General features: G+C 45.5%; 1 protein-coding gene across 15 annotated transcripts in view; it reads left to right on the top strand.

Annotated features, from left to right (window-relative positions):
- MYCBP2 (MYC binding protein 2) overlaps positions 1-18,734 on the top strand; it is a 1,771,217-nt gene that overhangs the window by 251,322 nt on the left and 1,501,161 nt on the right. For all 15 annotated transcript variants that reach the window (XM_085622060.1, XM_085622057.1, XM_085622054.1 and 12 more), the window contains exons 10-12: positions 5,320-5,458; positions 11,103-11,179; positions 17,334-17,538. In XM_085622060.1, the coding sequence (XP_085478186.1) occupies positions 5,320-5,458; positions 11,103-11,179; positions 17,334-17,538 (421 nt within the window). The remainder of the gene's footprint in view (positions 1-5,319; positions 5,459-11,102; positions 11,180-17,333; positions 17,539-18,734) is intronic.

The raw sequence follows: 18,734 nt of genomic DNA, 5'->3' as shown, positions 1-18,734 counted from the left end.
TTGCGAATCGGGACAGTTTTGATCTTGTAAAGACACGCTGTATAAGTGTCTTGCAAGGAATTGACAACAGCATGGGTTTGACCTTGCTGCATGCAATGTTTGTTTCAATCCGGAAAATAAACAGTAAAAATCGGCACTGCAGACCATAAAACAGGCCTATAAACATCCCAAAACCCCGGCCAAAATACTGACCTGTCAGACCAGCCCATCAGACACTGTCTGACTGCCCTATAGGCCGGTCTGACCCTGACTACTAATGAACTAGTGAAGTGATCATTCTAAAAAACATTGCAATTCAGTCAGTCCATATTTAAGGGATGAGCGATTTTCAGGTAGGCATGGCAAGTCATCTGTGCTGTGTACCTCACAAATTAGTTACCTTTCCAATACCTGGTCCTTATTTAACTTTTTTCTTCCAAACACAAAATAGCTCCAGTGTTCTCTAGTAGATCACTTTCTGTTGAACTGATTGAGAAAGATAATTTACTTATTTAATTATGTCAATTCACAACTCTTCTCCAGTTCAGAAAAAGGCCCTGCACATCCTAACTTGCTTGGGATCAAGTTTCTGAACTTCCAAAGGAACCTTGCCTTCATTCTCGCCGGTCCTCAAAAGTGTTTCTTTCTGAAGAAAATAGCTGGTGTGTCAGGTGTTACTTTGTGTTATTTGTTTCTCGGTCAACGAGCTAACTTGCATGTGGAGTCTAAATGTTTTTCTAGGATCTTCTATATACAAGCCATTCAAACCCAAGGCTTCCTACATTCTTGTCACAGTAGGTATAGTTTTAGTGACTATTGTTTCAGGTAGAAGTATAATCACAGAACAAACGGTTGTATTTCCCGTTCTTCTGAAATACATGGAATTGCCTTACAGGAGAGACTTTGAAATATTTTGTCCTAGTGAAAGCTATATCAGTGGACTTCAGAGGATTGACCGTAAAACAGTTAGATGACTTAATAGAAAACTTAATCAGAATCAGTTAGATAAACACCTGGTTTGAATAACGGTAGATGAATGAAAACATAGGAAATATTTGCAAAGAAGTGGCCCAGGAAAAAATATCCATAAGGAAGCAAACGCAATAAAAAAAAAAAACACACACAAAAACAAATGAAAAAGTAAATGTTTACACTAGAAAAATAAATCTGTGCCATAACCTATGATGATGATTGCAGCAGCAGAAAGTTACAGGGAAACGGGATGGTCGCTGGTTTCATACAAGGACAGGATAAAAGCTGCAGACAACTGTTCATTAGGTTGGGAAACTCGAAAGGGGGTGGTAAAAGGCATAACATGAGAAAGGAAGGTTAATGGTGTGGGGGGGGGGTGTAAAAAGACGCTGTTTTATATTGGGGGGTGGGTTATTGAAAAGACCGGTTGGACAAACAAGGCTGGGGCACTTCCAAATTGAAAAGACAAACGCATTTCCAGCAGGAAGAGCAGAGTAAGGAAAAACCGGGAAAAGGAGAGATATTGTAGTGAACAAAATGGTTGCCACCCGGCCCTCCCCCCAACCCTAATTAAACTTGCATCACTTATGATTAAAGACCTTCAAAATATATATTTCCAAAAAGACTAAAGTAATGGAGTGCAAGTTATTATTTTTTTTATTTCTGATTGATTTATGGTTAGATTGCAATCCGAAGGGAACCAAACAGTGGTTCGAGGCGTCTCCGAAGCTCAGAAGTATGCATGACAGTCATGTGGGTGACTCATGTATTTTCTGAACATTACTCGTATGTTTGTGAGAAAGTGCCCTCTTTTTTGCATGGTATGCCCTCACTTTTTGCTGAATTGCTGATGTACTTTGACTGAGTGTGCCCTGGGTTCCTGCCAATCAGGTACCAAGGGCCTGTGTTCCTTCCCTAAAACTGCATTGAAGCCTTAACCCAATTGGCATCTCTGGCCACATGTCAGCCCCTGGTAAATACTACCATAGGTACCCAGGGCACTGTGACCAGAGAAGGCCCCTAAGGGCTGCAGCACTTATTGTGCCACCCTTAGAGGCCCTGTACCCTGACACACACACACTGCCTTTGCAGGCTGAGTGTCTGGGTGCAGAACAAAACAAAGGGACAACATGGCACACATTTAATGTAAAGTGCACGACAGAGGGCATCTTAGAGATTCCCCCTGAAGCTCGACCAACTCCCAGTGACCTGACTGAGTGGCTGCGCAGGCTGCCACCACCAGACATGATTCTGGACCCCTGGGTCTGGAGCTTGCTGCTCTCGGGGGGCCTGAAACAATGCACATCCTGGGACGAGGTGCCAAGCCTCCTCCCCCAGGATGGGTAGGGTTCACGAAGGAGAAGCTTCAAAGGCATGCTGCCTTTATGAGCTTCTCCAGACCACTTGCTGTACTCAGCAACAGGTCCCCACTGGTTCTACCCCCTACTTTGGGCAGGAGACCCGGCGGGAAAAACAAAGTGAGGAAGAGAGGTGTGCCCACCTCTGCCAACTCCACTCCTAAGGTGGGGGAGGTGAAGTGAAGCACAAGCTCGAGTCCCAGCCATCTTGAGGATGGGGGGACTCAGCCAACCAGGGACAGGCTCCTGCCCCCCTCCCACTGGAGAGTGGCAGAATGGTGGTGTACCCACCCCAGGGAAGGGACCCATTGGTCTTTGCCCTTTACCTACCTGTCACGCCCCTAAATTTAGTATTTAGGGGCACCCTGAACCTTCTTTCCTCAGATCCCGATTCCGAAACTAAAAGAAGAACAAGAAGAAAGAAGACCAGCCGTGAAGCTGCTAACAAGAGGACTACACCAACTGACTTGGCCCCAGTCCTACCGGCCGATCGACCCTCAAACCTGCTCCTGCGAAACCCCGGCGTCTCCAGTGGCCAGCAACCTCAAAAGCCCCGGAGGACCTGACTGCCTTGCTCAACTAAAGGCTGGGACTCCCACGAGTAGTGGCTCTGCTCAAACATCTACAACCCCAGGCCCGGCCTGAAACCCCGGATCCTCCCCACTCTGCACCCGCCAAGCACGGCCCGAGTTAAAGTGGACAAAGACCACGAGGACGTCCCCCCGGCGATTGTGACCAAGAATCCAGCACCCAAGGACTCACCTCGACGCTCCTGACTACGCCTGCAGCCTCAACACCAGGGACCCCCCCCCCCAACCGCGACCAGCAGAAGGTAAGATTTCCCAACGCCTAAAGACATCCCTGCACCCGGCGCCCGACGGCCCCCTGTGCCCAACTCCTGGGTGTCTACCCAACCTACAGCTTCCCAACTTACCTCTCGAAGTGGCGGTCGCACCTGAAGAATCACTGTCCCCGAGTTTGCAGTCTTTGTTCGTCTCGCAGCTTTCCTATTGAAATCCATTGGGCCCAGTGCCATTGAGGGTGTACCAACTACCCAGTTCGACTTCACCACTTGCCCTGAGTAAGTGACCAGGAGCTTTGCTCCCACAGCCGTGTGGTCTGCCTGCTAGCAGCCACCAACCAAAGGCCCCCCTGCCTGCCATAGCTAACACTGGGCCTACTCTCTCTGCACCCTGTCGCCCCTGTGTCGCTGAGAATGCAACAACCGTACAATCCTGAACCTGGGAGACCCCTGAGTCTTGCCCCAGAACCTTAACTCTGCCAGCCGAGTGCTTACCTGAAAGCCGATAACTTACATTTTCTCCATAGGGTAACATTGACTGGTTTTCACTTAAAAATTCTTCTAAGTGTTGAGTTTTTGAACTTTGAAATATTCACTAAAAATCGTCCAAATAACAAAATCAAAATTACTCACCTGTTCTCAGGAGAGATCCCAGTGCTGGATTTAGGTACCCAGCTCGGACTAGAAAAAGTTACAACTGTGATTTTCCGATAACCTGATTTTCCTCCATAGGATAACATTGCCTGGTTTTTAATCGCCTGCTTAACAAAAACGATTTCTTTCAACTGTTTACAGGAAATGCACCAGGGCTGAATCCAGGATCCAGCCCTGAGTAAGGAAAACTTTGTAAAGTAATACTATTGCAGCTTACTTAAAAATCCCATTGAGCTCAGTGTTGTATATACAAAGTATTGTTGTCTATTGCAACCCCTGTACCTAACTGCATTCAAAGTCTAGTTGAACATTGAAAATATTTAACAGCATCTTATTTTGAGAAAGTATTTTATGCAAACCTGTGGTTCTAAAATAAAATAACAGTATATTTTTTTTATGCAAGCAATTGGCCTAGAGTTCAGTTCTTGAGTGTGCGAGACCATTTGCTGACTGAGTGGGTACATCAAATGCTTTACACTGTCCTCTGATACTGCCTTACTGCTCGACCAAGCTACCACTTTAAAGAGTAAGGTTCTATCTAACTTTAACCTCTGCCAAACTTCTGGAGACTCTTGGACTCTATACACACTGTACCTCACTTTGGTGCAGTATATATAGAGGCAGTTTCTTACAATGTTTCATACAGGTTTTATACTTCCTTTTGTCAGAACATGCTGCATAGTCTTTTCACATATGTCGCCTCATCTGAGGTGAAAAGGTGGGAAGAACATTAAGAGGTTTTCCCCACTGCTTTTTAATCTAGTCCGCCCTTATTCAGAATATCCAGCCAGCCTTCCCTTTGACAGGTCCGTTTTTTCTTCGGACTAGAAGATGAACACCAGAGGAACTAAGGTGGCAGTGGAAGGTAGCCATTATGTTGGGGAGCCCTGGCACACACAGCCCGTGAAGTTGTGCGCAAGTGTTTCATGATGAATACCGTTTAAAAACTGCAGCACTTTTTAAGAGAATGTCTAGCTCAGCTCTGTGGCGGAAGAGAGCAAAGACTGAGTAAAACCAGAATCACTGTGCAGCTAATGTTTTCATCTACTCACCATAGTGGCTTGTGTACACCTAGTCTAACATCGAATATTTGATTTAACCTACCAGTCCACCGCTCCCTCTCTAGTCTACAGGTACACACTCTTCAGGTACAGTTTGTGCCACCCTGTACCTCCCGTCTATTTCTGCATAGCGCCAATATACTCCGGCGGAGCGATAGCTGCGCTTTAGAAATAATATATACGATGCAATGTAGAGGGAAGGAACTGAAGAGTGAAAGCTATGAAGGTTGAAAGATACAGTGCAGCAATGTGTATTTCCTCAGGCTACTAGACTGATTTTTACTGGAGCTGCAGATGCTTTCAGTCCTGCCTCCTTGGGACAGACATCTTAGATGTAAAAGCACGGGGAGGCTTAAGGGCCTCAAAGTCACCAGTATACGTGTTTAATGAGCATCTTCTCTCCCTCTTTGAATCTCAGTCTCACTCCCACAGTCACATGCAACATTGATTTTACAAAGGCAAAATAACCATCTTTTTTTTTTTTTTGGTCTAGGATGGCTTCGTTGTGCGGATATTCGCTACCAGCACTGAGCCAGTACTACAGCAGGAACTGCAGCTTAAGCTGGCCCGAAAATGCTTGCATGCTTGCGGTATCTCGCTTTTTGATCTGGAGAAAGATTTGCACATTATAAGTAAGGCTTCGTTTAATAAAACCTTTTTCAGTGTTGTTCTTATTTGCAGTGCCGTTCTGTGATGCATATGTTTTTGATCTCAAAGGGGATTCTGTCTGACTTACTTTCCAGAAAGGTGCTATTCACAAGGGTTCGTGTTTGAGTCTTATATGAGAATGACCCTCCAGGTCTGTAGGGAAAAGCCGCTCTAAATGTAGCGTTCTTTGTCGCCCTATTGTAGTCTTTCATGCTTTGCTCTGGCCTTGGTGTTCCCTCTTGATATATTCCAGCGGATGCAGGTTTCAGGGGCATCTATGCAGATTGGGTCTGTTAGTGCCCCCCGCTCAGTACCTCTTCTGCTTTCCCTCCCATTTCGTCTGCATAGAGAGAGGACCACTAGAAAGCCATGTCCTTGTAATACAGGAAAAGAGAAGAGGCAGCATCGCTTTTGATATAGTATCCACGGTCTGCTCTTGTTGTGGTCTCCCTTTAACCTTCCATTGATGCAGTTGATGCTGTGAGACTGACGTCTGTATGAGTAGGCCTTGCATGGATCCATGACAAACAGAGAAACGTGAATTTGAGAGTTACTCCATAGTATGTGGCCGCCCTTCCTTCCTTAACGCAGCATCTCATTGGGTGGAGATGGAAAGTCGTTGACTGCTGTTGGCTCCACAGTGGTGACATGGTCAAATTCCCTTTCCTAAAGAAAGTCTAAGCTCGTCACTAACTTGAACCATAAAGTCGGTTAAATATTACATAAAATTGTGACCGAGGGCGATTTACGTTTTCCAATACTGACTCCATGTATAGTCAGCAACTTATTTGATTAAAACTGTGTGCCAGAAACTTGTTTCTGAATTGAATATTAATATTTGTGGTGCATGCTGATGTTTCATGTCTCTGGGTCAGGTCAGGTTTTAGACCACTTTAGCTATTCTGTGCCAGCATAATGCATATAACAGGCTCTATGTAATTTCATATGTACATGCGCGTTATTCTGGATATTTGATTATTTCCTGCAAATGACATAACTGACGCAGATTTGATGTTATGCTATAGCAGTTGTGCCTTGTAGGGGCCCTAGTGACTACAGATGAGGAACACAGCCTCAGGATACGCCACTAGCTCTGTTCTAGGGACAACTAAACAGTCTCCTGCACCCTACTAACACCGGCCCAATGAAACCATAACACTTGCTAGAAATATTAACCTACCAAAAAGTACTATGCGGATACTACTGGAACTCATCAAATCTCATTCCAAGGATACTAACCCAACACCCTGTACTGCTCCATATGAGCACTGGTCCCAATCCTCTGAGCCCTTTGGGCAAGATATCATTACGTTGCACTGAATCCAGTGGATGCTTAGACACCACCTTGATATTATCTGGCACTAACCCATCACAATTTACCCTACAAGCACTTATCCCTACATTTGCTGTACCTTAGCACACGTACCCATCATTTTCAACTGCATACTAAGGAGACTACGTGAACACACTCCATCCTAGACACACCAACACAACACCTCATACTGTGTCTTAAGGGCAATGACCCCCTGCACTATGATCTAGTAACATTAAATCATTGCAGTGCAATTTAGAAACACTCACCAAATGTATCCTGGGTCCAGTAACCCACAACATTGCATCCTGAGGATAGGAGTGAACTACAGTGCATTATAGGCACACTAGCCTACCACACTGTTTTCAAAGGACACTAACAAAGTACATTGCATCCAGTTCAAACTAACCAAGCACTCATCATTGTGTTGTGGGGAAACTAATACACCAAACTGTATCCTTGGGACACATACTCATCAGTCTGGACCCCACGGGTGTTAACACACCACATGAACAACAATTATGACAGTCTTTGGAACAGGAAGAAATAGTAGTAGCCTCAATTAGCTCTGCATTGAGTTACACCTTCTTACATCTTTGTTTTAAGAATGTGAGACCCTTACCTACCATAGTAGCAGGCTTCGTCAAGTCTGCTTCTCACCTGGCTGTAACCTTTTCAATGCTCGAGTAGAGTCCTACGCAGGAAATCCTATAAGGAAGTATTTTCTGATGGAGATTAAGTGCTAGCCCTATTTCTACATGTGTTACATTATAGAATGAGCGTTAATCAAAATAAAAACTATTAAATTATTTAGCGGTACATGCAAATCTTTTATTTATTTCCTGTGCCATAAAGTTATTAGCATAATTGGATTGTGAGAAGTTGGCCTGGCATATGCTGGTCACTAGTTATAGTGGCCACCTTGCACCAGTCCAATTCGACTCTTATGGTAGATAGGTTTAAGACAACCTTTTAAAGAAAGCTATCCTAGTGGTAGCTGTGGAGAGCAGCCTTCAGGCTAAGTCTCTGAGGAATGTAAAGCAGCTTGTTTTACCTTATAATCTCTTGAATTACCAAATGAAAAGACACCACACAGGTATATATATCAAATATATATGTATTTATTTCTAGACACACTTTTCTAATCTCTTTTTGAGATTAGAAGTCGGGAACGCATTCAAATATCAACGTTTCACAATAAGTTGAGCACAAATATGGCTGGGGGCGTACCAGACCATATACTAAAAAAGAGGTTTAGGAAAGTCGTCTTGCAAGGGGACAAGGCCTAGGGCCTGTAGAATCGCTGGGGCTTCACTGATCCACCCAAGGCAGGTAAGTAAAAGACCTACGGGAGACGCGTGTAGTGTGCGAACACAGCCGCTGGTTCCTTATTGATTTCAATGGAGCAAGTCACGGTTGGATTTTTAAAGTTTTACGGTACTTCGAGGAAGTCTACAAGCAAGCCACTTACAAGGTAAGTAATTCGAGGGCCAACACACACTAGGGCACCTGAGTGCACGAGTTACCTCACCCAGGGAAGCCGGGTGCATAGCTGTCTTTTGGTGTCGGGTCGCGTCGCTGTTTTCTATGGAAGCCAAAGAAGATTTGCTGCTTGCAAAGACTGAAGAAGTGTCCGGTGGAATCCAAGGCTGGATTCAAGATGAAGATGACCTGAAAGCAGAATGGACAGTGTTCAGTCACTTGCCAGTGATCCGGGGCCAGGAAGATGGATGCCCACGGAAGTCTGGTGATTTCAGGTGATCAAGGGTGTTTTGACTCTTCGCTCACGAGGACCAGGAGGCATCGACGATGACAAGCAGCTGGATTCAGTGTCCCACGATGTCTACAGCTTACTGAGGTGTCGGCAACCGGATTGGAGCCAACAAGCCTTGGCAGCAGCAAGTCTTGTGGAAAGTGAATAAAGTCAGCGGTGCAGACCAGCAAGGTCTGAGGGACTCACCCAGCGAGGGTGAGTGAGGGCAGGCCTGGAGCAACCAGGGGAGCCCTTTGGTTCGATAAAGTCTTCAGGGGACCCACAACCCAACGGGCAAGGGATCGCGAAGACGCCTCGTGAGGAAATGCTTTACAGGAGCCCACGGTCACTCGGGACGGGGTAGGACTCTGATTTTTGGTGCACAACCTGCTGGAGGCTTGGGCCACAAATGGTCCAAAGCACAAGTTCGTAGAACGTCATGAAGATGTTGCACTCGACAGTAGTGCACGGTACCCGGGTATTGCTGTTCCTTGTCACTCGTGGGGTCCACTCGCCTCAGCTCTGCTGGGGACTCACAATGGCCGTCGAGAAGTCAGGAGATCTGCTTCCGGGACTGCATTGACTTCGGGCTCCAGCGGGAGCAGGAAAGTTTGCGACCGTTGATTAAAAGTTTTGGTGCCAGCAAGGGAGATATTTCCGTCTTCCAAAGGTAGTGGAACGTCGAAGGACCAGGATTCTTCTTGTAAAGCGTCGTCCAGGGATATCTAACTTGCAATGGCAAGTGTTCCCTATCTTATACTAAAAGACAGGGAGGGACTAGCTCTATGACCATTCCGCTGGGAGGGTCCGGGTAGGGGGTGGTTACACCCACTTCCCTTTGTCCAGTTTCGCGCCAAAGCAGGGACAGGTAGCCCCTGAACCAGTTTGAGCTGACATATGCACAGAGGAGCCTACTGCTCCCCCAGTGCAGGACTTCAAAGCACTCTAGGAGTGCACCCACCCAGTCCCAATACACTAAACCCTGTCTGGGAGGTGGTTACACCTCCCTGTGACAGGATGCCTATTGTTGGGCCTCCTCCACTGCGAGTTTCAGTCAGCAGCAGGAGGGCGGCCCAGTGTCTGTGCTGGTGGCATCCATTTTGTGATGCCAGGGCTCTTTCAGATTTCTACCGTGTTTCCACAGTGGGTACATGTCGTCCCCTCTAGAAGGGTGGGATTCCAAGTTGTTTGACACCAAGCACGACATGTTTTGATGCAATCATTCCAAAGTTAGCATTTACCGGGAAGTTATAATGCACTTAAGAGTATATGGTTTAACCGCATCCACAAACTGCCACAGGGAATAGACTCTACCAGCTGCATAGGGGTCCTGCTCATGCAGAGGCACCCACTCACATTGTAAATCAAGCACCCTGCCCTCAGGATTGATAGGGCCTGCCTTAGGGTGACTGATCGGTTTATATGTGTGTTTATGGTGAGATATAGGAACCTATACCTCAGTGAGGAGTGCTAACACTACCTCACCCAGGCTGCAGTAGCAGGCCTGTGGTGTCAGATTTAGTCTGCTTCACAGGGGTGGCATAATACATGCTTCAGCCCCTGGTAGGCCTGTGAAGTACCTATGCCCTTGGTACCTAAGGTACCATATACTAGGGGCTCATAGGATACCACAGTATCCAATCACTAGTGCATCTAATATGCACTCCAGTCATTCAAGGGAGTAAGCAGATAGGCTGGGGTCCTGGATAGCAGGATCCCAGCCAGACTAGTCAAAAACCATTCAAACACCAGGAAAAAATTGGGGGCAACCATGCAGCCAGATTCCACCTTCCTGCATGGATAATAAGGGTAGTGCTCATCACGTTTATCCTTGGGTCAATCTGCCGCATTGTGCTGAATCTTATGGGCACTATCCCACCATAAAGCATTGCACGCTAGGGAAATTAAGTTGTCCACTGTACTGCTTTCTAGATACACTACCCCATCATTCTCTCCTGATTTGCTAGACTCTTACACACCTCGCTGCATTATACCCTGTTAGCACTAAATTGGTATACCATCTGCTCTACAGGTTGATCTAACCCTGTACATCAAACTGCTACAAAGAAGGACTTGTACCAGGCCACAAACAACTTCATAAGACATACCGGCCTGGTTCTGATTATATTAATTTCAGTCCAAGTGCTATTCACACATTATGAATATCTTGTCATCTGCTGATCCTACAGCTGTTTTTAAACGCAGACATGAGACTACTGCCTGTGTTGAATACTTGTTTATGTAGAACTCTGCAAGCCAATGATAGTGGCTCATCGAAAATTATTCTTGCTAGTGCGACAAAGTGATTCTATCTGGAAGGTATTGTTGAACATACAATTGCCACCTCTTTCTTACTGCTACTGTCTTTGGACCCTTTGCAAACTTTATGGATTCAAATAATTAACTCTAAATATAACGGATACTTTGTGAAAGTAGCAATGCTATATTTTTGTTTAGAAAAAATGTGGTGCCATTGTGCAACCTAGCATCTATGAAACCTGTTTGATGCAGCCTTGGATCGAGTGATGTATATGATCTGATGTGAAATTCCGTCTTCCCACAGGTACAGGGTTTGATGAGGAGTCTGCGATTCTTGGCGCAGGAAGAGAGTTTGCACTAATGAGAACAGCCAGTGGCAAGGTACTGGAAAATGAAAATTTCTAAGTGTCAGATGTTTTTGTTCACTGATTGGATGTAAGAAAATTTTAAAAACAAATGTTCCGTTTTCTGTTTGTAATGTCGTTCCCTTGCCTAATGCAGTACAAAGATTACAGCTTGTACCCATCAGCTTAATGGAATTTTTCAGCATTTTTTTAGGTATATTAAGTAGCTATGCAGGTACTGCAGAGTGCACGGTATACATTTATAATGTTAATTTGTGAAAAAAAACTATTAGTAATTAATGGAACTGGGGCGTTTGTTTTCTGGTCTTTCTTTTGTAGCAGTTATTATAAGACATGTTTGATACTTTTCAGTCTCTATTTGTCTGTATACCCACTCACATGGAGTCCTAGTCACAAAGGTAATTGTTGTAAATATGATATAATGACCAAATGTATGTTTTTATGTCTGCTAGGAATCCACAAAGAAATTGTTGCCTGGCTTAAATCTATTTAATGTTGCAGATTGCTCCGCTGTCAGTGCGTAGAAATGTGGGGTAGTAAATCCCACTTAAGGGATAAAATCGGGCGTTCTGTGATTGAATATTCAATACAGTTATGTTTGTGCTCGGCCTCAAACTTCTTATAAACTCTTTCCCTTCCGGAAATGGTCATAATTTACTCCAGACAAGTGCTGAAGTAACTACCTTCCTATGATGGAAAGGGCAACGGATCACCCCAAACTTGCTAGTAGTGTAGAGGAAGTGCCTCCATGCGAATTCATGTTTTCACCCGTGGAAAAAAGGAAAAACAAAACTTGTATTTGCACAAGAAGCTCAATTTCCCTTGCATGGAAAGTTCTCCATTTATGGAAAGCTTTACACAGAGGGAATAGCAGCCCAAGGGACTAATCACTTGATATTCCCAGTAGTGCGGCTCGAAACCTGCACCTGGCATAGCTTTCCAGGCATACTAATGGGAGTGGTGTGAATAGGAAACAAACGTAAAAATGTTTTCAGGTAGAAGAGTAAATGTCTGCACTATTTATTTAACGTTTATTTTTGTGAATTGGGCCAATTGTGTTTTTAAGCTGACCATTAGGAGTTAACTAAATTCTTAATGTAGAGCTGCAAAGGCAAATTTCTGCTCCACTCAGAAAGACCATTAGGACTCATTCCACAAATGCAGTTAATATACTTGTGCACATTGAGGTTATATTTGCGTGCTTGAATGCTGCTAGCATCTGGATTCGAATGATGCATCTGTTCTCTTTTAGTCCCCAACTGGGATATATTGCTATCTGATGGAGACATAAAGTCACACATTCCTTACTTTAGACCCTCCTGGCGTCAGGATGGATTCTGAAGATTTTTATTCGCAATAACCCTGCACGCTGGTAGGTGGCGTGGGTCGACTCCGCATGACGTAGAGTTCGTCATTGTGATGTCTGCGTTGTCTATATAGGTGCCACCTCAGCGCACCAACATCAGTACTTTTATTTCCATGCCAGCCAGTGCAGATCTGTTGGAGACATTTTGTAGAGTTTTTTTTCAGATGTGTAGGATGTCCAAAAAGACCTCAGGGGTCAAACCGTGCGGCTCCTGTCCCCACGCCATGTCAGTTATGGACCCCACCTTGTGTGCCTTTGGTGCCTGGAGCGACTGCTGGGCAATGGCACCGAAGGCTTTGAGTGAGCGGTCTCTAAAGCTGCTTGTGGCCTGATATCAGACGCCTTGGACATCTCCTCAGATCTCTCTCCTGGTCTCGGTTGAGAGGAAGGTCCGAGCACTGCTCCGGGGGATCTATGTCTTAGTCTTTCCATTCAAAATATTCAAAGGGGTTGGGTAAGAAGCACCGTTAAACACAAGAAGTCGAAGCGTGCTTCGACTTCGCCTTGTCCATTACTTGACTAGACGGAGGAGTTTTGACGTTCGAGGCTCCGCTCTGCAGAACGGTTTCATTTCGTTCCTTTTCTGGGACCGGGAGCAACCGCCACCCAGTTAAGAGTTCTTTGATGCCATGTGAGCTATATTTGGGTGGCTTGACCCTACCCACATGCCTTCAGGCCCCACAGGCTCAGTGGAAGGAGCTCCTCTGGGTTCTATGCTATCTGGTTCGGCTGTGGCACCCAGGGCTCCTCATGGATCTGTTACCAGATCTAGACAGGCGCCTGTCGCGACCTTCCCCGACGCCGAGATCCTCGATGTCACTGGTGCCCATCAGTGATGCCACCCCATCCTAATTTCGGATGACATCAAGCCGGCCGGGCATCCACCAGTGGCGCAGACTGAGCCCCTGGACTCTGGGGTATCATCAGTCTTATTCCGAGGGACTGGGATTGGATGAGGATTGGGAGGGGCAGCAGGACCCCCTCAGAAGTTCCGCTTTATACAGAGGAAATGGGCTGGTACGACAAAATGGGTGGTGCAAGTGGCTTAAATACTTCTCCAGAACCTGGCATGCTTTGTCCTCCTAACTTGGCTATGGAGGAGGGGGCTTCCTTCACTATGTTGAGGCGTAGGGCTGTGTGGAGGTCTTGGAACTGCAGCTTCCTGCTGTGGCGGTCAAGACCAAAGTCTTGACAGAGGTCCTGCAGCCTGGTGTCTCCACTTAGGAACCCTTGATGCCATTTAATCTTAACTGACGGTGTGTCCCCGCGCTGAGACACCAAAGGATAGACATCTGTACCTAATAGCAGTGCGCTCCAATCCGAGATCTACTTTGTGAAAATAGCCATGTTTTCAGAGCTCTACGAAAGGTGTTTTCGCTAGGTTCTGTTCTCATGGTGATTGGCAGAGTGTTCCATAATTTGGCTGCCAGGTACTTGAAGGAGCGGGCTCCCATTCTGGCTCTAAATATTCTAGGGACAGTCAGTAAGGCCATATCCCTGGATCGTAAGTTACGTCTATCCTGGATTTCGGTGTGATTGACTCAGAGGCTGCTGGGCCTCATGGCCTCCTGCATCCTGCTGGTGAATCATGCTGGATGGCACATGCGGACTCTGTAGTGAGACTTGAAGTTCCAATGGGTGCAGCATCGTGGAAATCTCACTGGCCTGGTCCAGATCTCGGAGGGAACTGTGAAAGATCTGCTGTGGTGGTTGACAAACTGCGATTGAGTCAGAGGCCGACCTCTCTCCCTTCCCCAACCAGATCTCACAGTGGTGACAGATACATCACTTCTGGGAAGGGGCGGCCAGCTGGGAGAGGTGTGGAGATAAGCGGACTCTGGTCTCCGACGGAAGCCGGGCTCCACATCAACTTGTTGGAGCTTCATGCGATCCGGTTGGGACTGAAAACCTTCTTACCATCTTTCAAGGGAACGCTGATTCAGGTGTTCATGGACAACACCACTGTCATGTGGTACTGCAACAAACAAGGCGGGGTGGGGTCATGGACCCTCTGACAAGAGGCCCTGCGTCTCTGGACTTGGCTGGGACAGGGCATATCCCTGGTGGTTCAACACCTGGCCGGTTCCCTGAATGCTGGGGCGGACGCTTCCACAATAATTTTATACCGGGAACCAACAAACTAAATTTATTTTGAAGAAAAAAGAAATGCATGTTTGCTCTTACTGATAGCAATGTTTGTGTTTCATAAAGCGGTAAATGCTCATCTCAACGTGCCCGTTTCCTGATGGGGGCAGGGCAGGAGTCTGGCGGGCTCGTTTAGCAGCAGTGAGCACTCGAGCCTAATAATACATTAGCAGACAAGGTTTTTGTTTAGTGCACCCTAGGCTCCGAGGGGGTCAGGGAGGTGTGTAACCGAGGTTTGTCTTGCTTCCTCCCCCAACCCAAATGAGTGACTTGTCTTTTTCCACCCAGGATGTCTGATGCATACTACTAGCATGCAAGCTCTCACACCTGCCAGCCATGCTGCCTGCAGCTCGGTGGGCGCCAGCCCCTACACTGGTGTTCTTATGTACTCTGTTGTCACTTCCACTTGTGCACAAGTAGGCACACTGCTAACCTCATTTGTGTGTTAACTGACATTTCCGTGTGTATAAATTAAGAGTGTCCGCGTGTACAAACATATTGGTAAATTAGGTTCAGGAAGACCGGGGCTCATGTCAAAAAGCACTTCAAACTTTACCAGCAGCACCCTGGGATACTTTGTATCTGGCCGCTACCTAGTGGACGTTTCCATGAGCCGACCGACTCCAGTCCCCAGCATCCCTTTGGCAGCTAATAACATTGGTCACAGCAGCTGCTTATCTGGGTTGTTCTACCACTGAAAAATCACCCTGCACCTCCAGCTTTGCTTCCTATGTGCCAATTGGAGTATTTGCAGGGTGTTTAAAATCCACTTTTATGACCCAAAAAGTACATTCTCGTTCTACCTTAATCACACTAGAGAGTTCCGGGTGGATAACCAACTCTTAGTGGGGTACGTTGGAGCAAAGAAGAGACGTGCTGTGCAGAAGAGGACCATCTCCCGATGGGTTATCCTGTGCATTAAAATGTTATGCTTTGGCAAAGAAACAGCCTCACAAAGGCCTCAGCGCTCAATCGACCAGAGCTAACGCAACCACCACGGCTCTCCAGCGTGGTGTCCCGATCCTTGACATTTGCCAGGTGGGCAATGCATCCCTTCACACATTTGCAAAACATTATTGCCTGGATAATCAGGTCTGTTGAGAAGGCCGCTTGGTTCTACAGTATGTTTTGGTTTAAACTTTTCAAAAATCACTCCTCTGGGGATGGTATTACTTGGGTATCTGTTATAAGGTAAGGAATCTGCTGCTAGATGTCTCTATCAGAGTGACCAGATAGTTACCATCAGTAACGCCTTACCTGGTAGAGACATGATCTAGCCGCAGATTCCCTACCGACACAACCATTCTCCCTGCACTGTGGATACATTCTTCATGTCAGGGCTGTTCCCCTTCAGGGCCCTAGTTGTTTTAGCACACTACTGTCCGTCAGCTTCATGGCTCCACGCTTCTGGCATGCAAAAGTCGTGAAAAGTACAGACGTCAGCACGCCAAACTGCTCTTGGGTTCATCCTAGTCCATCTCTAGTTCAGTACCACACTGTCACCTCAACCACTTCTAGGTTCCACCAAGTAAAACTCAAAAATGATACATAACTTTTTTGTATGATTTGCTCGAAAGATTTGTACCCCGTGTGACCACGACCCCTCGCCTGTGGTAATTCCCTGTGATAAAAAAGAAGTGCAAAACAAAAAAATCTAAGTGTTTACCTAAAGGTTCAAGACCAAAGAGTATTAATGACAGTGTAAGTCCCGGATACTAGTTGAGTTTGTCCAAGGGCCAGTTATGTTTGAATGAATGACCAGAAGGTTAAAGGGCAGACTCAGGAAATTCAAAGAATATGTAAATAGATGGAGAAATGTGATCGAACAGATCCACAGATGCAAAACCAATAGATTGCTTCTACGAAATGCAGAAACCCTCTATGCAGTTTGTGACTTGAGTGAGAAGAACTAGTATTGGATGCATGCAAGGCATATACATATTACAGTCAAGAAAGGAGATGGGCTCCATCTTTTGGTATGAGCAGGTTAGGGCAATATGAAAAAGAAATCATCAACATTGGTAATCATTTGCCCATGGACTAATAAATGGACGGATCAACATAGCGTGGGAAACAATAGTTTGTGTAAGAAGTACGTTTGAAAGAGTCTGAATTATTTTAATTTCATATGTCCCTCCAAGTTATTGTTTTCACTGTAATGTATATACCATTGCCCTCAATAAGTAGGCTTTTACATTTTAGGCACAGTGATTGCATTTGAATTAGTTACATGTTAATGCCCATTAAGCTGCCATAATTTTGTGACTGGTCCATTAATGTATTCGATAAAGAAATGGAATGTGACTTTTTTTCTTTAAAGTGTTTGTAATGGAACTGCTGTTATTAAAGCGTATTGTTTCTACATCAATATAGGTGGAAGCTTACAAAGCCACTCCTGTCCGCATAGCACCTTAGTACCCATGTGTTCCTTTGAAATGCCCTGAATCCCCCCCACTTCAGAGAGGCCCAGGACATTGAATAAAAAATAAAGTGGCTGCAGATGTAGAAAATACTGGCTTTAGCAAGCTTAACCGTGTTAAAATGTCAGTGCAATGGTCACTATAAAGATTTAATACTGCTGTCAGTTGGTTGTGTTTTTTCCTGTATAAATCTTGAGAGAGTGGGACTTGTATCACATTCTGTTATTGGCTTCCCCCAGGTTTACTACACTGGCAAATATCAGAGTCTTGGAATCAAGCAAGGTGGGCCTTCAGCAGGGAAATGGGTGGAATTGCCCATCACAAAGTCTCCAAAGATAGTGCAGTTTTCAGTGGGCCACGATGGTTCGCATGCCCTGCTTGTTGCAGATGATGGAAGTGTGTTTTTCACTGGCTCTGCGAGTAAAGGAGAGGACGGTGAATCAAGTAGGTTTTGTTATTTTATGCAATCAAATTTGTGTAAAAACATCCAAATTGCAACGTTTTTGTAGTGAAATTATGCTCGTTTTTCCTTTAAAATGAAAGTTCACATAAATAAATGTTTGCCTGAAATTCCAACGTGTTTGTTATTAATTCCATGAAGTTAAAAGAAGAGGATTTAATGCCATTCAAAGATTCTTGTAGATGTATTTATTTAAAAGGTTTATAGAGCGGTAGTTGGTCATAAAAGGCATCCGAGGCTGAGGCGTGATAGTGACTGTAGGAAAGGCAGCTGAAAACAGCTAGACTTTTCAGACGCAGGGGAACATATTAACAGTCATACATGTGAACAACACAGTCTATTTTTTTTATCAGAAATGTTTAGAGTCCCTCCTAATTCACTTCTAATAGGTGAGCGCAGTTGGTTCAGCGCTTTGGTGGTGCAAAGCAAATGGCTTGACTGCCTGCACTAGCTTAAGTATACAATAAAATTGATGGATAGAATGCTTGAATTAATCTCAACCACTGACAGTTACTTGGGCCGCATCCCAATCCATCATTCTTGTGCACACGATGTCACCTCAGTTTGGACCCAGCCATATGAAAATCAGTCTTGACCCTGCTCTAGTGGGGACGGTCCAGCCCGAACTACCAGACAAGGTCCACGATGAACTAGAATACAAGCAACCCAGGACCAGTTTCACTCTTAGTAGGGCTCACCGGCCAGATATAGCTTGGTTCCAGTGGCACGGTGAATGGGGGACCAATGTCTGGACATGCCCGTCACACTTAGGGCATCAAAAGACAAGATGATAGATGGAACTTTAGATATCCTCTGTTCTGTTTCTGAGGTGTGATTGCCATATTTCGCCAAGATCCTGTCTCAGCAGCTCCACTTATAATTTGTAAATTGTGTATTTTTGCTGTTGTAGATGTATTTCCTTCCAGAATTTGTTGATTCAGGCAGAGGGAGGTGAGAGTGAGGCATCAATCGATGAAGGAATTTCCACATTGTACCGTTTTTGCAGTGCTGTCCTCAATCCTGTTTTATGCTAGAGGTCTGCACATTATTCCCTCTGCGCTCTTCAGGCATTGGACTGAACAAATTCAAATATGGTTGGGGCCAGATTTCAATGTAAAAGCATACAGCCCTGTTCCTCATTTCCTGTGATCCCCTACCCCAGCACCCTCAACCCTCATAC

This window comes from Triturus cristatus, chromosome 8 (assembly GCF_964204655.1).
Source record: "Triturus cristatus chromosome 8, aTriCri1.1, whole genome shotgun sequence".
NCBI lineage: Eukaryota > Metazoa > Chordata > Amphibia > Caudata > Salamandridae > Triturus > Triturus cristatus.
This window is presented reverse-complemented; position numbering and strand designations above follow the sequence as displayed.